This window comes from Neovison vison, chromosome 8 (genome assembly GCF_020171115.1).
Source record: "Neovison vison isolate M4711 chromosome 8, ASM_NN_V1, whole genome shotgun sequence".
Lineage (NCBI taxonomy): Eukaryota > Metazoa > Chordata > Mammalia > Carnivora > Mustelidae > Neogale > Neogale vison.
The window spans coordinates 138016512-138043769 of NC_058098.1; the positions used below are offsets into that span (position 1 = coordinate 138016512).

A 27258-nucleotide genomic window follows, 5' to 3' on the forward strand; every position below is an offset into this window, starting at 1 on the left:
ACCCCAGGTAGATGCAGCCAGTGTTCCCAGCGATGATGGTAATTAGGATGGAATCTGGGGTGGGTATTGTGACTTACATTTTACGTGTTTCATAATTTGGACACAAATGCCATTACACAAACATGCGGATGCATGAGAGTTTGTATGCTGTTTTTAAATACCCAGGGACAAGGGTTTCAGATGGCATACTTTAAATAAGCACTAAGAGGCTGTCTTTTTATGGAGACTTGACTTGTTCATGTAAAGGTGAAAAAGCTGAATGAATCTATGAAGAAAATGGAATGTTTTGTCGAGATGCACAGATATAATACAGAAGTCATCACAGGTCACTGAAAATCACAGACATTTTGAGGAAGAAAGTTTGATTAGAGATAAAATAAATTAGAGGTAGTTCAGAAACCAGCACAGCAACTGGAAAGCAATGCAATTCTCAAACTGATGAGTAATAGTTTTGTTTGCAGCTCTTAGTCAAATAAACTAGACTGAATGGAGGCTTAGGGAGACAAGAAAAAATCTAGAAATTCTTGGGAATCCTATTATTATTATTTTTTTAAGATTTAATTTGTTTATTTGAGAGAGAGAGATAGCCAGTCAGAGCAGGAGTGGGCAGGAGAGGGAGAAGCAGACTCCCCGCTGAGCAGGGACTTGACCCCCGGACCTTGGGATCATGACCTGAGCTGAAGGAAGACGCTTAACCAACTGAGCCACCCAGGTGCCCCAGGAATCATATAATTGTAGACAAAGGAGGCACCCATGAAATTATTTAGTTTCTAAATCTCTTAATGTGTACACCAACGAAACCATAGCAATTTATTCACTGTTCAGGCCTCGCAAGTAGTAGAGCCAGAAATCAGCTGAGCTGGGACTTCAGGGCCCATCTCCTACCTTTACGGTTTCCTGTGTTTGTTACCTCTTGTTCAGTGTCCTTTGTGATGTCCTAATTGAAACCTGTTAGGTCTTAAAGTGTGACTTCCTGAATTTCGTTTTTTGGTCTGTTAGGGTTAGCTTGTAAGTGCTTAAAGATGCCAGTCAGTTCACTGGGGCTTTTATTATGTGTGTGGTCCAATGCCCTCCCTCCTCCAAGTTATTCCAAGACATAAGAGCACAGACTTGAGAGAATAATTGCCTAAGAACTCTCCTTTCATGACACATACCATTTTTATGAAACAAAAGCAGCTTGGTGGATTATTCATTTCTTCTGAGTGGTTTATTCAAAGGTAAAAATTAGTTTCATTTTAGCAATCTTTAATTACCATAGCCATTTTAGGAGGGCAGAGCAAGGTAGACTCTTTATTGTATGTGAACTCTGCTCAGTGATCTTACAATTTGGTCTAAGTAACTCTTGCTAAAAGGTAGTTGCTATATCAAAACCTCTTCCCTAAGAGTTATTATTTCTAACACTAATACTACTAATATCTTTAAAATAATTTAGCCTATTGTCAATACTCAATCCAGAGTATTCTGGATAGTCAGTATACTCCTGGAAAGCTAGAACGGAGTTATACTATCCAGTTTAACAATGAGAAACTCAAGGCACAGAATAGTTAAGCAGTTTTCTCAAGTTCACGGTTATTTAGTGGAAAAGTCAGGACTAACACTTGGGTCTTTTGACTTCCAGTCAAGTTTCTGTCTTCTGGATGTGTTCTTTTGATTTTAACATTAGAGGACCTTATTTCTTACTTTCCCTGTAGCATTTCATTCTCTGTTTCGTGTATGACTGTCTGTTGTTTTGATTTTTGCATCCCACAAAGTTCATGACATAGCGAATACTCCATAATTTTTTTTTCCTTTTTAAGAATTAAGAATGTGAAAATTACTCTTATAAGGTGGATGTTATCTGAGGTAGGATAGTGAGGCATTATATGTCATTAGTTCAGTTCTTTTCCCCTTCATCACAGTTTATGAGCTTGTAGTCTAATTAGCAGATACTGGGCCTAAGGCCTGCATCAAATTTTTGCTATCATCACTGAGTTTTTAGCTCAAAATATGGGCCTCAATTTCCTCATTAAAAACATGAAGGTGTGTATTTTTAATATGAGAAAAATAGTTTCCATTTTCAGAACTACATTTCTTGGATGGTAATTAATATTTCTTAGGTTTTACCATATACCAGGCATAGCTCTGAGCTCTTCATCACGTAGGTAAGCTTTTGTAACCTCATAACCCATGGTTTTGGTGCCATTATTATCCTCATTTTTATATACGAGGAATCTAAGGCTTAAAAAGATTAAATAGCCCAAAGTTTTGCAGCTAATCAAAGGCAGACACAGCCAAAAACCTAGGTCTGACTCCAAAATCTAAGTATTAATATTACACTCCATTTTACCTATAGCTTTACAACTCTGACACAGCCAAATTTTCCAGAGGGCTAAAATCCTCCCTACTGTACATACATGGTCACCCCAAATAGGGGTGTATTGAATCCTATTAAGATAAAAATTCAGTCTAAGGAAACTCCTCTTTGTAGACATTATTTGTTCTAGACCTGAGACTCTATCTCTGTGCTACTTTATTTAGGTTGCAATATGTTCCCAACACCCACCTTTTGAGTTTTTTAAATGGTATTTTAATTTTTCCATCAGTTTGTATGCTCAGACACCTGTATGCTTTTGCTACGATTTCCCATAGTGGAGAAAAGGAAAAGAGTATTTTCTAACATTCCATTAATAGAGAGCTCCAGATTATTGGCACAATATATTTTAATGAGCAGCCCATTGTATAGGTCTGTTCTCTAATTGATTACAGCTCCCATTGGAACACTACCCGAGGGAGAATGAAGGTCCTGGCATTTTGCTTTTTCCTTCTGTCCTTTAATCAGTTTGGTTGTTAGGATTAAGCTAACCTAACAACCAAAGAACGTTAGGCAGGAAGGGATTGAACCTATTAGTGCAACTGCTTCCTTTTCAGAGAGACGACTGAGGTGCAGGGGTTTTACAGAGGCGCATGTATTCCCATCTGTGCTGCCTCATCATCCGACTCTAGGTAGTAATCCAGCAAATGGAGCACCTGCTAGCTGATGACAATGTCTGGACTGGGTTGAAGGGTGAAGAAGAAGAGGGCCTAGAGTTTAAAAGATAAACTTGAAAGTTGGTTACTTGGATCTCAGTCCTTTCTCTGCTATTTATTTATTAGCTGTGTTCTTTTGGGAACTTAACACTGAACTTCTCTGTGACTCAGTCTGATTTGAGAGTGGTAATAGTTCTTATGTCCCATGATTTATTGGGAACATCGATACCTCTAAAGCATTCAAAGTGGTGGTTTTGTTTTTGTTTTTGTTTTTTTTTAAAGATTTTTATTTATTTATTTGACAGAGAGAGAGATCACAAGTAGGCCGACGGGGCGGGGGGGGGGGGTGTGGAGACGGGAAGAGGAAGCAGGCTCCCAGCTGAGCAGAGAGCCTGATGCAGGGCTCTATCCCAGGACCCTGAGGTCATGACCTGGGTCGAAGGCAGAGGCTTAACCCAATGAACCACCCAGGCGACCCTCAAAGTGATGTTTAACCTGTAGTTGAACTCTGACCATTAGCTGTTTCTACCCCAAATTTCTGATTGTTAAATTGTTGCATTTTGCACTTTCCTGATACTTTCCTCTAGGAACCCTTTGGAAGCCTTCTAAACAAAGGTTGACACTCGCTTTTTCAAGGAACTCAGATGGTTCACTTTGGTGACACCAGCCGTCCCATCACACACAGACCCGCAGGCGTCCTGCAAGTGTGCGCAAACAGCACACCAGCCGGGACGGGGGAGAAGGTGTCTGCGGGGTGTTATTCAGACTCCCGTTCCTTCATAGTCAGGTGGGTCCTCAGTGACCCGCGGCTGGACACCAAGAGCTGTTCAGGTGACAACAGTCACCCGCCCCGGGTCCAGCTGCACCGAAGGGTCTCTCAGCCCTGGAGAGCCCTGGGGACTTGGGGGCGACCTAGAGGCAAGCACGACAGGGAATGGCTTCAAGTTTGGGCTTCCCACAGACAGAGGGACATCTTATCCAGGTCAGTTTTTTTGGTTTGTGGCGCTCCTCCTCCAGGCTTTGTCCCTAACTTCCCCCAGCGCTGGCTCGACGGCGACCCTCACGTCGCCCCTTTGTCTGGCCGCCACCCCGTTCCCCTTTGTTGTCCAGGGTTCCCCCTAGAGAACGGTGGCTGTCCGCCGACTGTCGGGAAGGACGAAGACAGGGGTCACTGGGCGAAATCCCTACACCGGCGCCGCGCAGAGCCGCCCGCGAACAGCCCTTCGCCGCCGCAAGGCCGCCCCTCGGCCCCTCGCCGAGGCCTGAGATAGGGGTGGGGCGCCGCGCGGCCGGCGCCCTCTGATTGGCTGCGGGCGTCGAGGCGCCGCGCCGCGATTGGGCGGCGGGGCTGTCTGGCGCGAGGGCGCGAGAGGTGGGGAGGGGGCGCTGGAAGCTGCTGGAAGTCAGGGGGCGGGGCGGGCGCGGGTGGCCGGGGGCGCGGGCGCGGGCGCGGGCGCGGGCAGGGGCGCGGGCGCGCGGGCGCGGGCGGGGGCGCTGGGGGAGGGCCGAGCCGGTCACCGCCCCCGGCCCCTCCCTGGCCCCGCCCCGCGCCGCTCACACCGCGGGCGGCCAGGGGGCAGGCGCGCCGGCTGCATCCCCATCCTCGGCGTCGCCCGGCACGGCGCGCGGGCGAGCGGCGCGGGCGGCCGGAGCGCGGCAGGCGGAGCGCCAGGCCGGCCATGGCCACCACCAGCACCACGGGCTCCACCCTGCTGCAGCCCCTCAGCAACGCCGTGCAGCTGCCCATCGACCAGGTACCCGAGGCGGCCCTGCTGGCGTCGCGCCCTCGCCGCCCCCTCCCCGGCCGTGTGCCATCCGCGCGGGAGCCGGGACGCGGGGCACGGGCTGCGGCGGGGGCCGCCCCTTGAGGGGAGGGGGCGACCCGCCTGTTATTGTCCGCGCGCCATCTCGCGCCGGCCGCCCCTCCCCGGCGTGCCCACCCAGCCCCCATCCCGGCAGTGCCCGTGCCGCCCCGGGGGGGGGGCTCCGGGCACCGACGTGCGCGCGTGCATGCCTGGCCCTGCTGCCCGCCACGGCGGCTCCCGACCCCGGTCGTGCGTGCGCCGGGCACTGGGCGATCCCGAGTCCCGAAGCCACTTGCAGTGCGTGTGGGCACGGGTGTAGATGGGGTAGAACGGCAGTGCTTCGGCGAAGCCGGGGTGCCTGTGTCTTGCGCGCGTGGCACCGAATGCCCCACGGGGAAGCAGGATGGACGTACCTCGTGGAGAGTGCCCTGGACCCGCGAGCGTGGCGTGGGGGAGGCCGGCTTAGGGCGCTGCGACCTGCACCTCGGGACAGTTGGCGTTGAAGTGTGGCTTGTTGCACAGAGAGGCAACAGTTTGCGGGGAAGGCAGAGGTTAGGGAAAAAAGTCAACGTGAGATAATAATCCCAGGGTTCCTAGCTGAGAAAGTTGCAACCTTGTAGTTCGAAGAAGACACCTTACCCCTGTCTCCCACCCCTCAAAAAACCATAAGACACTGTGTAGGGAAGGGGGGCGGTATTTAGATGAGGCCGGTTGAGTTTGTTTGAAAGGCCTTAGGATTGTTGAGAAATAAGGAGTATTGTGATGGGGAGAGCAGCGCCATTTTTATTCAGAAAAAGTTTAGAAGTATTTTCTCTGAGTGACATTGAGGGTAGTTGTTGGGGAAGGAGGCGGTGGGAATAGGTAATTGCTCTAGCCCCAGGCTAGAGGTAATTAACTGAATTTTTGGCTTAGAATTATCTCAGGTGTGCTGGATCTAGGTGTGTTTGCACTTTACAAGGGATCCGAGTTCACTGTCCTTTCCTTGAGAGTGTGGCTGTCATTTGTTGTCATCGGGATGTCATTTACGAGGCAGGATTCCTCTGTGTCAGGGCGGCAGGGTGGGAAACCACTCTTGTGCCTGATATTAGGACAGTAACTTGCTTTGTCCTTTACTGGTTTTTTGCTTTTTGTTTTTTTAAAGACTGAAGTGTGCCTGAATATATAAGAAATTCTCCTTTCCATTTGGATTGGAATCCCTTACTTCTATTTCAGTCATAATTTTTGATTCATGGTAAAATACCTATCCCCTACAGATCTTGAGCAACAGTTAGAACACATATTGGACTAATAAAGTACCAGGAGTGAAATTAATCATATACTGGAGGAAGGTCCTCTTCTGTTTATTAATAAACTGATCAGAACGTAGGATTTTGTTGTTGTTGTTGTTTAATCTTCTCAGCCCTGTGAAGGATTCTCACTTTTCGAAACTGAACTACCGTATGACCTTTTAGTGTATTACACCCGCGACTTAAAGTAGGTTGTTGCCAGGGAATCCGCAAATGCAAGATACAAATCTGTTTAAAAAATTCTTTAAAATAAAAAAACAAAAAGGGCGCCTGGGTGGCTCGGTGGGTTAAGCCCCTGCCTTCGGCTCAGGTCATGATCCCAGGGTCCTGGGATCGAGTCCCGCATCGGGCGCTCTGCTCAGCGGGGAGCCTGCTTCCTCCTCTCTCTCTGCCTGCCTCTCCGTCTACTTGTGATTTCTCGCTGTCAAATAAATAAATAAAATCTTAAAAAAAAAGATTTTATTTATTTACTTGAGAGAGAGAGAGAGTACAAGCTGGGAGAGAGGCAGAAGGAGACGGAGAAGCAGACTCCCTGCTAAGCAGGGATCCTGATGTGGGGCTCCATCCTAGGAGCCTGGCATCATGACCCAAGCCAAAGGCAGACAGATGCTAAAATGACTGAGCCACCCAGTTGCCCCTCTACATTATTTTTTTTTTTAAAGATTTTATTTATTTATTTGACAGAGAGAGATCACAAGTAGGCAGAGAGGCAGGCAGAGAGAGAGGAGGAAGCAGGCTCCCCGCTGAGCAGAGCGCCTGATGCGGGACTCGATCCCAGGACCCTGGGATCATGACCTGAGCCGAAGGCAGGGGCTTAACCCACCGAGCCACCCAGGTGCCCTAAAAATTTTTTTGATGATAAGGAGCAAGGGAGATAGGTCTCAGACTTTTTTCTTTTTAGCTGAAGATTGTTGACATACAGTGCTGTGTTAGTTTCAGGTGTACAGCATAGTGATTGGACAATTCTGTGCATTACACAGTGCTCCCCAGATAAGTGTACTTACCATCTGTCCCCATGTGACTTTTCATTAATTTTAGGGAGCAGGTGTATTCTTTCTCTCTCTGCTCACCACGATGATTTTTTTCCACTATGCTAATACCTTTAAATTTATATAATGCTTATAACTTTTTTAAGTGATTTAATATAAGTGAACTCATGCAAACATCTCAGCAATCCAGAGCAAGTTCTTTTCAGTACTGAAATAAACAGGAGTCTCAAAGGAAGTGACAGGACTTGAAATTTTGACTTCTTTCTTATCTGTGGGTCTCCATTTGGTATCGTGGACAACCTTCATTCCCTTGGGGCTGCTCTGAATTTTTGCAGCCATTTGTATTTTGAGTTGTTTCCTCTTCTCTAAGCAAATCTTAAGAATTTGGTTTAATAATCACACATGCCTTAACTTTTTATAGCGATAATACACTATTTCTTTGAAGCACTGAAGAATTGACCTTTTTGCCAAGAAAACTTGCAACAACTAAAAAGTCATGTTGTAAATTGGATGCATAAAGAGTCATTCAATCTTTATTTTAAAATTGAGCACAATAGAAATAAATTTTTGTAACATGTAAATAATTGAGTCCAAGTTGCGAGGAAGCCTCAAGAATTACTTGTAATCAAATAGTGTGATTCAACAGGAAAAAGACAAATCAGGAAATGAAAAGTGTAAAAATATAACTTGTTAGTATGTTAATTTGGTATGTGCTAATTAACAGTGTTTTGAAAATTTAGGAAATTATAAGGGCAGTTGTTGAATGTCAGAGGAAGAAAAGGACCTCAGGGCCAGAGAAATCGTTTCACTCTCCTGTAAGAGTGAGTGTAGAATTCATGAAACAACAGAGATCCTGGTCTGTATGGAATTTACAAATGTACATTGTGGGGTATCAGTTAAGAGAGAAAGTAAGACCAGGCGAGGGAGAGGAGTGGAAGAGTCTGCCTTAGACTCCTGGGTTGGTTAATCCTGAGCATTGCAGAGTGACCTTGAGGTAACCATAGTCCTTGTTTAGTATGCCTTGAGTTTAAATAAAAATATTAACTCCAATATGGGGTGAGGGTAAATGATGCCTTAAGCATCTGATGTTTCCCCATTCTAGGCCGTGCATTCCAGGTGACTTTATTTCTAGGTTGTGTCATGGAGGGGGCAGATGGAAAGAGGTTTTGAGGAGGATCTGGACAGAGGGAGAGTGGCCCCAAGACAAGGGCCAAGCGCGCTGTGGAGAAGCCATCAGATGTCACTGAGTGTAATCATGCTCTTTCTTAGTTGCTGGTGTGGTGACTTCTTTAAAGACCCCAAAGTAAGAATAATTATGTGTCCCAGATCAACCTAGTTTTTAGAGTTTTTTTTTGTTTTTTTTAAATCTTATCGTATCATACGTTCTAATACATCTGATTGACCTAACTCTCTGAGTTACCAGACTGAGGCTGCTCTGCCGTCCTCTTCTCCTCCTTCACTTTACTCTCTTTCCCTTTTACCATTTTCTGTCCTTACTGCCCATGATTCTGTGTAATAACGTAGTGATACTATGAAACTGGAGTACATTTCCCCAGCGACAGGGTATCTGTATTGGTGTACTTGGCAGCCAGTCCTGTTTGGGGACAGGGTCATTGTGTTAGAGATGATGGATGGAGCTGTTTGGGCCGGGAGAGAGGGCAAGAGGGAGACTCAAAGAATTTTGAAAGGTTTGGAGGAGGGAGAAAAAGGTCGGTGGGGGAAGGAGGCTGACCTACTGTAGCTAATCCCGCAAAGTCAGGTAATAATTACCGTGGGTAACACCTTACAGCTCACAGACCTGTAGGATTTCCCTGAGCTTCGCAATGCCTTGTGTAGTCCGATGAGATTCAAGGTCTGATACAGTTCAGCCATATGCACATATATTATGTCTATGGTATCCGTGTTATGGTTATTAACCATTTGATTCAAAGGTCAGTTTTAATTTATAGTCTTAACACTTGGCAAATCATTTTTGTACATCGCTCTTGTAGATCTGGGCTGCCCGAGTATTTTGCAGGGAGAGAACGGAGATAAAGAACTTCGCAGACACTGAAGTGCTGCTGGCGATGGTTGGAATAGGGGAAGCCGTGCATGTCTGTAAGAGGGAAAGAAGTGTGGATGGAGGCTTATTAAATCCTGGTTCCATTTTTGGTCAGTTTGTCGATTGACCTTTTAAGTATATCCAGTCCCCCACCCCCCATGATGTAGGCATCCAGTGAAGTCATACGTTTGGGAAAGGCGCATTTTAAGGCATTAGCTTATTTAATCCTCCTACAGGTCTGTGCAGTAAAGAACCCCATTTTACAGATGAAGAAGTAAGTGGAGTTTCCAGTATTGGGCCTTTTTCGGAATATGAGTTTTAGGGGGAAGAAGGTGAGTAGCAACAGAACAAGTCGATCAAGGCTTAATTTTATTTTAAAGCCGCCATTTGAATGCTTTAGGTTTAGGACATAAATATTTAACTCATTTGTCTGTCCTGTCTACTTTTACACCCATAATGAGCATCAGTCTTCATCGTGAGAACCAGGAAATATGAGACAATCTGCTGTGGAAGATTCCTTTTAATAAGGAAGGCATATGGAACGCGGAATCTTGAGTCTGTATTTTAGGCCCTGTCAGTTAACTAATTTTAGATATGTCACTTTACATAAATGAGTTTCCTTCTGTGTAAAATGTGTGTTGTGCTTCGTTTTAAAATTCCATGATTCTGTGTTTGTTTCATTAACTGACGAAGCTGCCCCAAATTCTTTCTGGACCGAGTTTATAAATAAGAATTTAAGGGAGGAAAATGGACTAATAAATTTTGAAGACGTTTTCAACAGGAAGAATTGAAATGGCCTCTGTGTTTCATCTGAGGCAGCTAAGCAGAATAACCACATGCTCCAAACATTGCAGTTAACGTTGGTTTCCCCAAATTCTGTCTCTTCAGCTGTAGGAAGTCGTAGTGTGGTGCGGTGGGGGGAAAGGCATGGCCGGGTCTGCAGCCAGACTCGGCCGGCCCCCGGCTCTTTGGCAAATTACTGTGTTTTTCTTTAAGCCACAGTCTCCTCATCTGTAAAATAAATAATAAGTAACACCTACTTGTAGATTATTGTGAAGATTAAAACACATGATCTGTGTGAGGCGCCCGGCTCCTGATACATGTCTGACACACCTTTCCTCCCCACAGATTGTGAAGTGTGTGTAAGTCAACATCTGTGCCTGTGTATTCCAGTTTTAAGCTTTGGGACTTCCTTTTTAGGAAGGGAAGTATGAGGTGGAGGTTCAGTCCTATGCCCACACAGTGATTAAATTAGGATTAAAATCTAGTTTTGAATTTGGAGTCAGAAGTGGCTTTTCTGCTTCTTCACAGCTTCAGGAGTTCTTTGTCCCCCTCTTTCGAGCTCCCTGTGTGGGTGCTGCCTTGATAGGTACAGATAACCCTCGTCTCTGGTGAGTGTGGTCCATCAGGGCTGACTTTCCAGGGAAATAATCAAAACAACTCACATACACACAGCTTTTGCCCGCAGTCTGCTAACAGGTGGGATTCCATAATGATGGAATTTGACAAGATTTTTTAAAAAATAAAACAAGCCAAAAAAACCAAACCAAAACAAAACATGCCATAAACACAGTCCTCAGCAGAGTGATCATTGAATAATTTTATGAGTGACTTGGTTGAAGCCTGAAGTCATGCTTTGGTCCATCTGTGGGGTGTGGAAAAGGTGGGGGGCCAGCTGATGAGTGAAGAGATAGAATCAGGATTCAGGAGATCTGAACAGTTCAGCCCTAATGACACGTCCCTTCTTCTTCCTGGGCTTATCGAAATCCTAATGCCTTCTTCCAGCTCCGCGTCCCTCGCATATAAATCTTTTTTCTGAATCCCATCTGAAGTGACTGATTTCTTACTTGAACCACAAAAGCATTTTGAATCTGATCCTCTTCTGGCCTTTATTCCGCTTCGTGTTCTGTGTGTCAGTCCGGGCTCTGGTGGCAACCGGATTGAACTGGGTAACCAAGGAGACCTTCAGAACTATTTACTAAGATAAGGGCAGGTGTAGGGAAATGAGCACCGTATAGTACAGTCCCCCATACCGGCGTCCCTGGGCCTAGCCAGACAAGGAGAGGGAAGGAGCAGAACCCCAAGGGGGGGGTCCTAGGGGCTGTTCCCAGAGGTGCTGAGGCCTCCCCCGCTGAACTTGAGGGAGGAGCCTGGGAGGTAAATCCGCTGTGCCCCTCCCAGCCTCCTGTCCTGCTGGTGTCTCCTTCAGAGGGCACTTGATGCTTTGGGGGCATGGAGTTAAGGTGAGGGATGGGTCCGGAGGGCTTTCAAATACCCACAACAATGTGATTACGAATAAGCATTTTGCAGCATCACTCATTTCTCTACCTGCTGTATACGAATAAAAACCCCGTCAGTCTCCTCAGCGCACAGCCTCCTTCTGTCTCTTCTCAGTCATACATTTTGAAAGAAGAGTTGATTCTTGCTGTTTCCATTTTCACTCGGACAGCCATTGTAATCCGGCTTCTGCGTCCAGCGCGCACAGCCGAAGCCCGCGGCGAACTTGAAGACACGCCCTCATCAGGTGCTTCCCGGGCTGCGCGGTGCTGTCTGTGCCTTTCCAGGCGTGGCCCGGAGGTCGCTTGTATCAAAAATCACTTGGGTTTGTTGTTAAAAAATACAGATTGCCTGGGTGGCTCAGTGGGTTAAGCCGCTGCCTTCGGCTCAGGTCATGATCTCAGGGTCCTGGGATCGAGTCCCGCATCGGGCTCTCTGCTCAGCGGGGAGCCTGCTTCCTCCTCTCTCTCTGCCTGCCTCTCTGCCTACTTGTAATCTCTCTCTGTCAAATAAATAAATAAAATCTTTAAAAAAAAAAATACAGATTCTCGGCATCTACCCAGAGCTCCTGGATGAGGGCCAGGGAACGGGTGTTTCCGAGCGGGCTCCTCCTCGCTCCCTACCTCCGGCCGCCGTGGGCGTCCGAAGGCTTTTCAAGGGTCTCCACGCGACTGAAAGGCTGTAACAGCGTGATGCTGTTTAAACACTGTATGTAATCGTTCGGCGGTGACCCCTGAGATGTGGTGCTGTGTGCTGGTGCCGTTGACCCTTCGGTCACAAGATTTGGGAAGATTAAATTCATGGCGTCCTCCAGGCGGTCGGGCTCGGAAACGGACCGGTCTTGTTGAGTCGTGTCCGCGTCTCCCTTCGGCCCCGTCCTTTATCGCTGGTGACTCTCGTGTAGACCGTGGCAGGGGTCAGAACGTGGGGTCTTTCCTGAAGGGGAGGGGTGAGGGGCGCTGCTCCTTTGAGTACGTGGCCCCCAAAGCAGAGGCCTGGTACGTACGTCTGCCGCAACTGCTCGCTCTTTCTCACTGTTCGGGGACCCCCCGCCCCCTGGATTGGGGCCGCAGGAGGCCGAAGGCCCGGCGACAAGTGGTGGTGGAGCTGAGGTCGCATCCTGCGCCGCCGCCCAGCAGGACTGTGCCCTCACTCGGCGGAGCCTCCCTGAAACGTTTCCGTCCTGTTCCCCGCCCCCCACCCCCCAGTCCGGGGTCCGCTCCTTCCCGCCGGCTCTGCTCTCCCGCCCGACCCTCCGCCCTCGGGACCTGTCTCTTCTTGGAAGGAGTTTGTGGGCACATACTGGGGCCTTTCCCCTTTCCTCCGGCTACTTTTCCCACCTGAGTACCTTCCAGCTCCGGAAGGCCACGGCGGGAGGATCCCCCTTCGGGTGCTGGGCCATGTAGCCGCCCCTGGAGGAGGCCTCCCTGGCCCTGCCTCACGCCCCCTCCTGCCTCGGCCGCCCTGACCCCAGCCCCTTCGCACGAGTTACTGTGTCTGCGTATCTCACACCTCCCCCTGCTGGGCTCTCAGGTGCCTGAGCACAGCCGCCTCCTCTGACACCGGCTTGTGTCCCCCAGGCTCAGGACCAGCGCTGGCGTAGACTGTCCTTGGAGTCGGTGGGACTCCTGCGGGGAAGAGCTTAGACGGGCACCGTGGTCATCGCTTCTGGGCGGTGCGGCCCCACCATCCCCTGATTTCTTGCAAGCGGCAGCGGCCTGGTCTGTAAGATGCAGCCACAGGTGGGCTGTGCCCTGTGGGGTGTGGCTGGCATCGCGGAGGCTCACTGTGCACACAGGGGACACTCAGTGGGGGGGGGGGCGGCTGGGAAATCAGCGATGGCCCTTCACTGGATGGGGCCCTTCCACGTCTGTGCAGCCCAGCTGGCTCGGAGCGCCCCAGATTGGGTTCAGGCCCCCCACCCCATGACTTGGTCTCTGCCAGTGGGTCCCCATTGTGCGTCTTAGTGGCCGCATAGGCCTGAGCGTCCCGGGCCTGCGTTGCAAGGCTCACTGAAGCCCGCACCGCAGGTGCGTCCCTTAAAAACCAGCTGCACCGCCCTTTTGGCTGACTCTCCTTCATGAGGGTCACTTCCGAGGCAACCGGTAAAGCATTGGAGAATTTTGGAGGACTGTGATGATTGTTCGAAAGGAAATGAAGATAACCATGAGAGGTACCAGTATTGTCAGCTAAAAGATTACAGTGTCTGGTGGTAAGGGATGATTAGGGGTGATTGAAAAGAGAAGCTTTATCAACATTGTTATCAAGAGATTCAGAATAAAGAAGCCTTCAGAGAGCGTAATTGTCTTTATTCAGGACGAACAAAGGCCTGCGGCTTTTGGTGCCACGCCCTCTCCCCTTTCAGTCGGGCCTTTCCAGAAGGGCTTTTTTGCGATGATGTCTCCCCCTTGGGATCCTCTGGGTCAGCCAGTGGCCTTGTGGGGTGCGGAACTTAGGGGACTCCCCAGCTGCCAGCCAGATGGACCTCACTGTTCTGTGAAAGCCGGGCCTCTGACCAGCTTGCCTTGCTCCTATCTAGGCACTGGACAAAAATGTAACATACTTTCTGTTTTAATCCATAATCCCACAGAAACTTTCTTAGTTTTTAGAGGATTTCTGGGCCAAAGTAGGTGTTTGTGGAAGGTCAGACTTACAGATAATATATAATTTTAGATATATTAAAGTTACTCAGTTACATACATGTATATTAAAATAAAATAAATAGCTCTCTGCTTATATAAACAAATTCTAAATCCTTTTCTTTTTAACAGTTTTTTAAAGAAGATCTTATTTGTTATTTGGGAGAGGGGTAGTGAGGGCTTGATCTCAGGACCCTGGGATCATGGCCTCAGCTGAAGCAGACCTTTAACCAACTGAGACACCTAGGCCACCCCCCAACCCTTTTCTTTTTGAAACTAAATTATATGTAGATTTACACACATGAAAGATATTTAGGTGATACCTTGTTGTTGTTGTTTTTTTTTTCCTTTTTAAAACTTATTTTACTTAAATTCAGTTAGTTAGGGTGTAGTGGGTATAGTGTGTCATTAGTTTCAGACAGTGTTAAAACTGAATGGAAAGACTTTTTTTGCGAAACCATTGTCTAGTGGGTGCCCAGCAGTGATTGAACTGAATGCATCCGATTTAACAATATTACATTGCAAAACCAAAGGTAAAGACCTTCAATGAAGTTCTAGAAATTCATCATATAAAAGCAGAATTGCCTGAGAGACCAGCATTAAACTTTGAGTAAACCTTGGGAGTTTTTGTTTATTGGAAGGTATTCTGTAGCTGACCAGGTCATAGGTCAGGGGAATAAGTAGTGCCAACATAAAATCCAAATTCAGATGTCTAGAGGGCACCAGGCAAGGAATGTGAATGAACATCTGTCTGTGTTGATGTGGCCCTTTTATGAGGCGTGAACAGCATGGCCATCTGGAAAGCCTGTGCCCACTCTGAAAGGAAAGCCCTCACTCCCTTTTGCTGATGGTTACCAAAGTTGATTTTTCAAGGGAAACTGGAATGCTAGATTTCTGTGAATTAAAAAAAAAAATTTTGGCTGAAATAGCCTTAAGTTTTCTTTTTTTCGAGCTCCAACAACACATGTAGGCCAGATTTAGCTTATTGGCCGTTAAGAAGTAGGTAGCAGTTTCTGTGAGAGTGGACAGTGGTCAGTCCACTCTGAAGTTTATTGCCCTGGCACAGGAGTAGACCGGATGATAACTATCACCGGCCCTCAGGACTGGAGGGGGCTGGAGAACTCTGTCATGCAGTAGTTGGAAGAAGTACTTCTTAGATTTCATCACTTGGCAATTTCATCCTTAAATTGGCCAACAGAATTTCAAATTAAGTTTTCCCCAAACTAGTTCTCTCCCTTGGGAGTAGGTCACATCTTGGAAATAATCTTGAACATCAATATCCCCTTTATTTTTTATTTTCTTGAAGATTTTGTCCATTTATTTGAGAGAGAGAGAGAGAGAGATCGGGGGTGGGGGGCAGAAAGGGGGGAGAAAGAACCAAAGCCAACTCCGCACTGAGCGTGGAGCCCAGGGTGGTGCTCCATCCCACCGCCGTGAGGCCGTGACCTGAAGGGAAACCAAGGGTCTGATGCCCAGCCGACTCCGCCACCCGGGCGCCCCAGAAAGTTAATATCCCTTTAGAGAAGGAAGGTTGGAATCTCACACAACTATCATTTCATTCTTTTTGCAGGTCCAGTTTTACAGTGATTAATTGATCTAAGTTGTCCAGGCTGTTTAATGGGGTGTGACATTAAAAAAAAGTGTCTAGCTAATAGAGAATAATATTTGAAAAGGTCTTGGTTGCTTTACAAGCCCCTACCAGCTTTTCAGTTTCTTTGGAGTGTGCATTGAATTTTGGCCAGAGTATTTTGTCTTGTGATAACTGTTCAGGCTTTGGAGTTTAAGTTTAATCTACAGTTGCTGCACTGTGAGTCTTAGCGTGCCTTTTCTAATACAAGACTGGCACAGCTGTTCATGTTAGCTGCTTACCAAGAATAGAAATGACGGAGACTGGGTGTCTGAGTAGAGCCGAGAAGATGAAGGTGGAGGGCACGGTGGAGCTTCCCGTGCTGGTCCTGCCTGTGTTTGGAGATAGTTAAGGGGTCCTCAGTCTCTAAGACCATAATCCTGCTACGAGCTGGTTTCTGTACTTCTCCTAGAGTATCAGACTAGTGTGTCTTTTCCTTTTGTTCTTGTAAAATATCGTTAAATCCCAGAGTAAAGGAAAGTTGGTGTATTTGGCATCACAAAATTGAGCTTCAGCCTTCCATTGGGTTTGAATAGAAATTCTGATAAACTTGTCACAACCGAAAGGGAATTTTGGGTATTGTCAAACTGTATATTTGTTACAATTTTCAATATGGATTGGAAGGATTCCATTCTAAAGTGGTTTCTTTTTTTAAAGTACAGGAAATATAAATTAATGGAGACATACGCTGTTCTAAGAAGGTTTTTGGCACTGACTCAGAGTTTACCATATAGGACTGTAATTTATAAAGTAATTTATAAAGTAATTCAGTAGCCAACACTTGAGTAGATTAAAAAAAAAAAATCCTGAGAATGTTAAAGACAAAAGGATGTTGGGACCACTTCAACAAAGACAAAATAAATTGGAACAGAGCCCAAGACTGGTTCTGGATTGTTTTGCTTTTTGTATTGATTTTATTGAAAACAAGGTCCTCTGGAAAATAATGAAAATGTTAAACTACATTTCCTTATTTCGTCCATAACTCTAGATCAGGTAAATGTAGGATACTGAAGGGTTAGTTCTTGTGAACTGAAGATCGCCCTGCAGGTCAGTGTGCCTTGGCTCCGGTGGTGCCGCGGGTGAGCCCATCAGCCCTCCCTGCGTTGGACAGCCCGCCGTGGGCAGCAGGGGGAGGCACAGCAAGGGAAAGCCAGGTGTGTTGTGTATTACCGGAAGTCCTATCCCGGGGAGGTGGACTGCCACTGAAATCCAGAGCCTTCTCTGAAACCGGGAATCAAATAAACTAGGTGGGAGTCATGTAGAAGACAAACCTTGACAAACTGGTATCCTTTGGGAATGATATGGAAATGTGTAAGTTATAGTGTTGTAGTCTGCAGTGAATGTTCGTACTTTCGGGATTTTTTTTTTTTTTAAAGATTTTATTTATTTATTTGACAGAGAGAGACAGCGAGAGAGGGAACACAAGCAGGGGGAGTGGGAGAGGGAGAAGCAGGCTCCCCATTGTGCAGGGAGCCCCATGTGGGGCTCAGTCCCAGGACTCTGGGATCATGAGCTGAGCCAAAGGCAGACGCTTAACAACTGAGCTCTCAGGTGCCCTGGGATTTTTTTTTTTTTTTTTTTTTTTTGAGAGAAAAGAAAGATAGCAAGAGAGCATGCGCAGGGGGTGGGGAGAGGGAGAAGCCGACTCCCCACCGAGCAGAGAACCCAATGTGGATCTCTATATGGGGCTCCATCCCAGGACTCCGGGATCATGACCTGAGCCAAAGGCCGATGCTTAATTGACTGAGCCACCCAGGCACCCCAACTTTTACAACATTTTTTAAAAAAGGAAAGTTGTTGGGGTGCATGGGTAGCTTAGTTGGTTAAGTGTTTGCCTTCGGCTCAGGTCATGATCTCAGGGTCCTGGGATCGAGCCCTGCATTTGGGCTCTCTGCTAAGCGGGGAGCCTGCTTCCTCCTCTATTTCTCCCTCTGTGCATGCGCTCTTTCTCTTAAATAAATAAAATATTAAAAAAAAACAAAAGGTAAGTTACTGGTTATGGTATCACTTTAACCAGTAACTGGTTATGGTATCACTCCTGGTGTCAGGAGTCACCATTTTGGTGGGGAAGCGAGGTGGGGTCAGTAGATATCATGGTTTACTGAGTGTGTAATATAGGCCAGGGGTTTATCAGGTCCCGGGTGTGAAGATGGGTAAGAAGCGGTTCTGGCTCTTGAGCTCCTCGTGCAGCAGGAGGAGAAGGACACGTGTTTACAGCACACGAGGATCAGAGGAGAGATGTTGGGATTAGTCTGGGTAAGGCTGCTACAACAGAGAATCCCAGCAGTAAGCCAGTGACTTAAAGATAGGAGTTTCTTGGGGTACCTGGGTGGCTCAGTGGGTTAAAGCCTCTGCCTTCGGCTCGGGTCATGGTCCCAGAGTCCTGGGATCGAGCCCCGCATCGGGCTCTCTGCTCAGCGGGGAGTCTGCTTCCCCCTCTCTCTCTGCCTGCCTCTCTGCCTACTTGTGATCTCCGTCTGTCAAATAAGGCTCAGTGGGTTAAGCCGCTGCCTTCGGCCCAGGTCATGATCTCAGAGTCCTGGGATCGAGTCCCGCATCGGGCTCTGCTCAGCAGGGAGCCTGCTTCCCCCTTCTCTCTCTCTGCCTGCCTCTCTGCCTGCTTGTGATTTCTCTCTCTGTCTAATAAATAAATAAAATCTTTAAAAAAAAAAAGAAAAAAAAAAAAAAGATAGGAGTTTCTTTTTCCTGACGTCACAGTGTCCGCGCAAACGGTCGAGGCTGGAGTATATTGACGCGCCTGGTCCTGCAGACCCCCGCCCTCCTCTCAACACAGTGTTCTTCCACCCGGGGCTTACTGTCAGCTGGCGGGGGCTGGCTTGGTTACGGCAGTGGTCCTTAAGCTTGGGGTGGCCTCAGGGGCCCCCGCTGCCCTGGCTGGAGCAGACTGCTGGGCCCTGGGAACAGGGTTTCTCATTCACTAGGCCGGGGCTTCGGCCTGATGATTTTATTTGCAGGAGTAGCGAGTTCACAGGTGATGTCACTGCTGCTGCCCTGGCGACTGTACTTGGAGAACTTGGAAGGCTCCGGGGAGAGAAGCCATGCGGTCACAGCTGTGGGCCAGAAGTGGCACATACATACCACTGTGACTCACATTCCTCTTGTAGAGCTTTGTCACATGGCTACCGGTCACGGCTGGGGTGTGGGGCTGGAGGCTGGTCAGTGCTGTCTCCCTGGGCAGCCACATCCAGAGACAGTTCTGTGACTGTGGAAGAGCCAAGCAGGGTCCATCAGCTTCTGGAATCAGCTAGGGAAAAGCAGCTGTCACTCGGGTTCACATTGCTCAGGCCGGGTAATGCTCGCGACCGAATCTTGAAGGATGAATTTTCCTGGCATCCCAGAGAGACGGTGCAGCATGCAATGGAGGAATCTGTTCTCGAAGGAAAGCAGGGCAGGCTCCCTCCAGCAAACACTGACTGCTGGCTAGGCTGCACGTGGGGCCTCGTCCTGCAGAGTGACAGGACGTGGGCAGGGTCCCAGGGTGTCACTGGCTCACAGGCCAGCACGCTTCGTTTAAGATTCCAGTGGTTAAGATCGTAGGTGCTGGAGCCAGCTTGGGTTCAGGCTGGGGTTCTCCCACAGAGTGTCACAAGCCACGTGAGTCACTTGAGGCTCGCTTTATTTGTTCTGCAGAGCAAGCCTCCGGGAGCGATGGCCGCCGTGGCACCTTTGGTGAGCTTGGCTCGCGTGAAAGGCGCCCTGCGCTGGGACGTGTCCGGCGGGTGGCCGTCTGGCTTCTCCTTGAGCCCTCTCTGATGGAGAGCTTGCTCCCTCTGTTTGGGCAGTCCGTTCCATTCCGGGATGGCGGCAGCTGTGACGGAGCTTGCCATCCTGGGGCCCATAAACTTTCTGAAATAATCCAGAAATGCTCGGTTTAAGCCCATTTCTTCATGGTCACCTGTTGGGTCATTGGTGACGGTCCATTCTTTCGTTACACGGTTGGCTTATGAGCAACTGCCCTTCGTAACTTAGGCGTCAGCACCCCAGGTCTTCCCATCCGGAGAGCAGGGCCTTCGGCGCAAGCACCTGCAGCTCTCCTGGGGCGCGTCCCACACCTGGAGGTTCCGTCTCAGCCGTTGCCCTCTTCAGACTGTTGCATCGTTTTCGTTGGCAAGCTGGTTGGCATGCTTGTTCGCAGATTTATTGGTTTTTGCTTCTATTATTTATTACTGTGTACTAAAAAGTAAAATTACTGGTCGAGTAATGGAGCATGTTTTCATCCATGGTACATTCGAGGCGATGGAAACCACTGGGCGCGTCCCAAATGCCACTGTAGACCCCCTGGCCTCGCTGCACACAGCTGGCTGATGGTGTGTTCAGGTGTGAAAAAAAGAGCGCACCAGAAGAGCGGGGATGACATGCTGGAAAAGCGCCATCTAAGATGGTGTTAAAGTAGGTCTTTCAAGTCACCGTTTTGGTCAAATGCGTAATGGCTGAATGGTTAATACCAGCATCGAGTTAAAGCGGACTGTTACCCAGTCGAGTCTTGAGAATGTCTTTGTCTTCAACTCCTGAAAATGATTGACGATGTCTTCTAATTAATTCTGCAAACATGTTTCCCTCCATAAATTCAAAACAATAGGACTTCTCTTCTTAAACGTTCTTATGAAGACTGTTGACTTGAGGTTTAATTAGCGAGAAACAAAACATGTTTTGGATACCCCGGTTCTCTTTTACGCCTTCTTTTTCTTCATAGTTCTGATGTATTTTTGTTGTGTGTGTGTGATTCACTACGGTTATTATTGTGACTTCAGAGTTTTTCTGTATGTGAAATTGAGGTAGCCGAACTGATTATTTTGTTTTTAATCCAATCGTACGAGATGTGCAGAATCCCCAAATACAGAATTTTCATTAAAAAAGGTCCTTTTTTCATGTCTTAAATGGAACCAGATAACTAATAGCTTTTGTACTCAATTATAACAGCATTTTACTCTTGTGATGAGAAACATGTAGTTATATTTTACTTGATAGAGTAGTAATATAGAAATCCTATGAGGCAAATTTACTCCAAGTTAAATGTGTAATGCTTAAGTACATACATTTGAAAAGTTAATATTCATCGTAAAGAATAAATGTGAATGACGCACATTGTTTGTAATATTGGTGTTCCCTTGCTGCTCAGAATAATGGTAGGTTAAGTTATCTCAGGAGATAAAGTTGAGATAAGTGAGAAATTCAAGGATACCAGGAAATAGGCATCAGGCCATTTGGCCTTTTACAGGCCAAGACCCTAACCAAAGTAGAACAGTCGTTTTGGGCTGAGTAACAGCAAAACCAAACTTCAGTTTATCTGTAACTTGCAAAGTGGGTGAAATTAGGTCTTTCTTTCTCTCTTTGGGAGCTGATTCTTCTTAAATTACATCTAAATTCATTTGATATTTATGCATTTTTAAAATTTATTTGTGTTTTTACCAATGATGTATTATGTACCCTAATAGGCAAATGAACTTAGTTTGTATTTTTTTAAAAAGATTTTTATTTTTATTTATTTATTTGATGGAGAGAGAGACACACGGAGTGAGGGAACACAAGCAGAAGGAGTGGGAGAGGGAGAAGCAGGCTTCCTGTCGAGTAGGGAGCACAGTGTGGGACTTGATCCCAGGACCCTGGGATTATGACCTGAGCCAAAGGCAGACACTTAATGACTGAGCCACTGAGGTGCCCCAGTTTGTATATTTTCTATCTGATTTAAAAACTAATACATAATTCATTGTATAAAATTTATAAGATACAGAGCACAGAGATAAAAATTGGAATATCACACATTATTCTTCAACTCGGACTACTTTTGCTGACTTGTCTGTGTGTGTGTGTTTAGACAAAATTGGATACATAGCAAATATTAAATTTTTGTTAACCTTTTATTTTTATTAAACATTTTGAGAGTTGTTTCCAGTTTTATTAAATTGCTTTTTTTAAAAAAAGATTTTATTTATTTATTTGACAGAGAGAGATCACAAGTAGGCAGAGAGACAGGCAGAGAGAGAGGGAAGCAGATTCCCCGCTGAGCAGAGAGCTGGTTGCGGGGCTCCATCCCAGGACTCTGAGATCATGACCTGAGCTGAAGGCAGAGGCCCAACCCACTGAGCCACTCAGGCGCCCTTAAATTGCTTTTCAGAACCTATATAATATTCCAACAGTTGGATGTATATAGTTTAATTATTCCTTGGGTGATATATAATTTGTTGTTATCATTTTGCAATAAATTTCCCAATATATACATTTGGTACATATGCTTGTTTATTTCCTTAGGATAAGAGGTTTCTTAGATCTGAGGCAATAGCAAAATTACTGGGTTTTTTAAGAACAATTATGAGAACTTCTCCTTTTTCTCTTAATTGTCACAGTTTATTTTCTCTTTTAATATTTCTAATCATGTTTTCACTTCTGACAATTTCTTCAGACTTACACCCTTTAGAAGTCACCTTGTCTAGAGGCACCTGGGCGGCTCAGTTGGTTAAGCGTCCGACTCTTGATCTCTTCTCAGGTCTTGATCTAAAAGAAGAAGTTGCCTTACCTTGTTCTTTATGGGAATGTGTTACGTGTAGACGAGTTGCCCGTGCTGCCCAGCTTGGGTGAGTGTCTCCCCACCACTGCAGACATGCTTCCCGCAGTCCCCCTGCCTTTAGCAGTTGGTTGAATGGATTGGGAAGAGGCCCTACGAAGGGCCTGTGGCCACCTTGTATCCCTTGCCTCTGGCTGGCACTGAGTGAGGTGTTCTTCTGTACAGTTTTTAGAAGTGTCGGTTTACTAGGTTATTTCCTCGACTACACTGAGCAAGATCTTTGGTGTAAGGGCTAGATCCCCGGCACCCCTCCAACGAGTGTGCCTATGCCTGCTACCCCTGCTGGTGTTTGTCAGGTGTTTAGGATGATACTTCCAATTTTTAGAAAAATGATACTGAATTAGTTTTTAAGCCTCCAAACCATTTAGAAGTCTACCAGCAGGTTTTTTTTTTTTTTACTTGTTTGTTTTTAAAACCAATCAGTTACTCAAAAGCATTTCTAGAATTTCAGTATTCTGCTTAACGCATTCATGGTATTTGCTTACATGTTTACATTCCCGGCTCTTTTCTTACCCCCAGTCTGTGTGGTGTTGAGTTAGACTTTAATGGGAAAAGGAACCGTGCCAGTTACAGACTGGATGGTATGGCCAAGGGACGCTGGAGGCTGGGTATCCTCCTGCCTTATGTGCAGAGGTCACCCTGAGCCACCTCTGATGAGGTGTCACAGTTAACTGAGCACACATGTCCACTTTTCCTTTGTCCTCCTCTTAGTGAGTTCAGCCTCATGTTTCTGAGGATAAAAGGGAGTCTCCACTCTTCCTTGATTCTCTGCCTACACATGAAGAAGAAACAAAAAATTGTCACATTACTATAGGAAATGTATTGTAAAGAAAGTGAAGAGAGACATTTAGTATTAAGTTATAGGTCCTATCCCTGCTCAGGGCCCCCTGGGGAATTCTCTTCTTACTGAAACTAGAATCCCAAGTCCTTCTGTAATTGGGCCCCACCAACTTGTCACACCTAATTTCCTACAGGTTTTTCTCCTTTCTATTTCATCTGCACTGGCCTTCTTACAGTTGTTGGAGTATTTGAAGCATATTCCTGCCTCAGGGCCTTTGCACTTGATATTCCTGCTGGAGAGATCTGTGTGGCTTGCTCCCTCACTTACTTCTTGGGTAGCTGTCTTCTCAAGGCCTACTAAAGGAGGCCTTCTCGATCTCCCCATTTGAAAGTAGAAACTCCTGTCATTTTGGGGTACCTGTGAGATCAAGCCCTGCATTGGGCTCTGTGCTCAGTGGGGAGTCTGCTTAAGATTTTTCTTTCTCTCCTTCTCCCTCTGCTGCTCCCCCCACTTGTGCTCCCTCTCTCTCTCTAAAAACACATAAAATCTTTAAAAATAAGGAGCCTCCTGTCATTTTCCTCTTTCTGTCATATTTTAAAAAATATTGATCTTACATTATTTCATACATTTTGACATTATATATTCATTTGTTTATTGTCTGTTTCTCTTACTAAAATGTAATGTCCACGAGAACAGGGGCTGTTTTTACCCACTGGTGTCTGGGACGGGGCCTGGCATATTCAGGTGATGAATAAACTGTTGTGTTAATGAACTGTGAACCTGATGATTATATGTATTTTATAGCTTTCATTTCCTAAAGCTCACCAAATATAATTTATCAACAGCCAGTGATGGAACAGATGACCTGTCTTAGCATTAACTTCTATTTCCTTTTTGTCATTTCCCTTTAAGATTAATGCATTACCAATTTGGAAACTTTTTTTTTTTCTTATTAAGAGGCAGTGGTGTGAAATGGCAGTAGTGCTGCTTTTTAGGTAGGAAACCTGGGACTAGTTATTCAACCAAACTAGGGATGCCTCAGTTCCCTTGTATGTAAAATGGAGATAATGGTATGTTGGAGTTTTAGGATTGAGCCATTAATAACCCCCTCTTGTCAAACTGAGACCAGAGAGGGAGAGATTTCCAAGAGTCAGAGAGACGTGGGCGAGATGGTCAGCTTTACCGAGAGAAGCGGAGTCCGAGGTGGTGGCTTGGGGGAGTTGCCCCGGGAGCTGCCAGTGCTTTACTCTTCAGAGTAAGTTGAACTCCCCCGTTGCAGGCAGGGCTGGGTGTCTGTTCTCCCCAGAAGAAACACAGCTTCCCCAGTAAACTTCCCACACAGGGAAGCAGGCTGTAGGCTGGTGGGTTTGAAGAAAGCCCAGAAGTGGGGTCCCTGGGTGGCTCAGTTGGTGAAGCACCTGCCTTTGGCTCAGGTCCTGGGATCGAGTCCTGCATCGGGATCCCTTCTCAGGGGTTCCCCACTGCTTGCGCATGGGCTCTGTCAAATGAATAAATAAAATGTTAAAAAAAAAAAAAAAAAGAAAGAAAGAAAGCCCAGAAGGTTGAGTGAGTCGCTTCTCCTCTGATGGGAAGAAGTAGGTGGGGCAGAGGCATTGCTAAGAGAAACATGCCACCTGGGGAACAGAGGGTCCCCCCAACAAGTATACACCATGTGCTGAGGACTTTATAAGGTCTTTTCTCTGTGTAGGGTTTGGAACATAGGAAGTGCTGAGTCACTGTTAGCCACTGTTAGTGTTGTAATACTTGTGTTTATCATGACTTATAGCAGTGAACATACTGGACTATAATCTCTCCTTTTTTTTTTTTTCCTGTGTACTTATTAGACTAGATTGTAAGCTATTGGGAGAAGAAGCTCTTCATTATCTCTTGAATCTCCGGTACTAGATGATTTTGTGTTGGTTTTTAGCCATTAGTGACTAGATATTTAAGAAGAATGGTTTAGTGAAAGCATATGGGTATTGGAGTCAGAAAAAAACGAATCTGCTTTAAATTCTTTTTAAGCCAAGGAGGAGATAGGAAAAAGTTAACACCAAAAAAGGAAAGTGAGGGACGCCTGGGTGGCTCAGTGGGTTAAGCGGCTGCCTTCGGCTCAGGTCATGATCCCAGCATCCTGGGATCAGGTCCCACATCGGGCTCCTTGCTCAGCAGGGAGCCTGCTTCTCCCTCTGCCTCTGCCTGCCTCTCTGTCTGCCTGTGCTCACTCTCTCTGACAAATACATAAATAAAATCTTAAAAAAAAAAGAAAGTGGACTGATACGTACACATGTAAGGTTTTTAACAGTAGTACTTAAAACAGTTCCTGTATCATCCAAAAACCCAGGGAAGCAGAACAACGCAGAATCTGAATAGTTCATTTTGTCTAGGTTTTACTGTGTTTCTTTTCTTCTCATGAATAGGTAGTGATAAAGAAGTTAGGCTCCTACAGAGTGATGGCTAGTTTGCACATGTTAATATTAGACTGTGTTTTCTGATTAAAAAGCAAAGACAAAGTAGGAGAAATTAACACTGAAAAAATACAGCGAACTCTGTTTTGGATATATCTCAACGGGAGCAGTCCATAAATGCTGCTGGGGATGCGTGTGTATGTTGATAGCATCTAAGAAGACAGTAAGTTCTGGTCCGCGGCGGATACCATTACCAGACCGCTGTCAGCTCTCCATCTGCCTTCTCTGTTAGGCATCTGTGACTCGGAGCTCCTTGTTGTCCTGATTGTTGCTTCTGTTTTCACAGTCTCTGCGTCCCGTCAGCGTGGTCACATATTGTTCCGACTGTGCCTGGTGACAAGGCACACATCGCAGTGATGCTGGTGCTCCCTTCCGGCTGGAGAGCATTTCTTGTGCTGACTCTGGCCGAAGCAGTCTACCTCTGTCCTCACCCTGGAGCTCCCCTGGTCTCCTCCAGGCACGATGGCACTCGTGCGCTGAAATGTCATCTGGCGGACACCTAAGACAGGGTCTCAAGATCAGGTGTGTAGGGTCGAGATCCAGATGGCTATGAGGAGGGATACCAGCCCAGGGATCATCCTGCTTTACCAGGTGAGGGAGGTTTCCCCAGACCCCCTGGATCACAAGACCTGGAACCTTCCTGGCAGTTTAAGTCTCCTGGTCCAGAATCAGCCTTTGTGTTTTTGAAAAAAAATTTTTTTTTCATCAGTCTTTCCCCAAACTGTTGTAAATTAGTCATATGCACTTGAGGGGCCGAGTGGACTGAGTGTGATCTTTGGTTTTGGCCTCAGCTTGAATCTGGCTCCCCTGCTCTCTGACTTCAGCACGTTACTTGGGCCTTCTGAGCTTCCATTTCCTCATTTAAAAAATGGGGATATTAGTAACTCTTTTCCAGGTTACGGAGAGCCTTGTTGAGGTAACGGACCCCTTCGTACATTGTAGCTGCTCAACAAGCGGCAGCGGTTCCCCGTCATCCTTTCAGAGAATGGGCAGACGGGGTGAAGGAGCTTCCACGAGCTGAGGGCCCAGATCTTAAAACGACTGCCTTGCTCCTCTCGACAGCAGCACAAAGCCTGGTCTTGTTGGACAGATGGCGCTGGTGCAGCTGTCCCTGTGCCGCCAGGCCTTTCCAGCTGCTGTGAGGCGGGGCTGTATCTAGAGGGTGGGTCCGGTGACCTTCGAACTGGGTGGTCCTCACTACAGGGCACACAACCTACTACTACTACTACTACTACTACTGCTACTACTGCTACTACTACTACTTCTCCTCCTCCTTCTTCTTCTTTTGATTTATTTATTCCAGAGATGGGGAGAGAGAGACAGTGTGTGTGAGCAGGGGGAGGGACCGAGGGGGATGGAGAAGGAGAGAAGCAGACACCCTGCTAAGACACTCTGCTTAACGCGGAGCCTGATGCAGGGCTCGATCCCTGATCTCTGAGATCATGATCTGAACCAAAATCAAGAGTCAGATGCTTAAGTGACCAACCCAGGCCCCCCCCCGGGTGGCTACTTCTAAAATGAATGAAAGTATATGGTGGAAATGGTTTTTGTGTGGATTTACCAGCTAGAAAGCAATAAAATCTCACTTTTTTAGAGTTATGGATGTTTTGAAAATCACTTCTTCTAGGACACAGAATGGAACCTTTAAGAACTGGTAATTTTCATTGGCAGCTGAACGGAAAATGCCTTTGTTTTGTGGGTTGGGGAGTGTAAGATTTTACGTTATTTTACATTATTTCTCTTGGGAGAAAAAAAAACT

General features: G+C 46.6%; 1 protein-coding gene across 3 annotated transcripts in view; it reads left to right on the top strand.

Moving 5' to 3' along the window:
- The first annotated feature begins 4633 nt into the window (after nucleotides 1-4633).
- Nucleotides 4634-27258, top strand: part of MBOAT2 (membrane bound O-acyltransferase domain containing 2) — a 120545-nt gene continuing 97920 nt past the window's right edge. Inside the window, exon 1 of one of the 3 annotated variants that reach the window (XM_044262113.1) lies at nucleotides 4634-4760. Coding sequence is in view for 1 of the 3 variants with exons in the window: in XM_044262111.1 (XP_044118046.1) it covers nucleotides 4686-4760 (75 nt within the window). In the remaining 2 variants the exon portion in view is untranslated. Of the gene's footprint in view, nucleotides 4761-26071; nucleotides 26091-27258 lie in introns of those variants that run through there. The other 2 variants (XM_044262111.1, XM_044262112.1) reach the window with 2 other exon arrangements.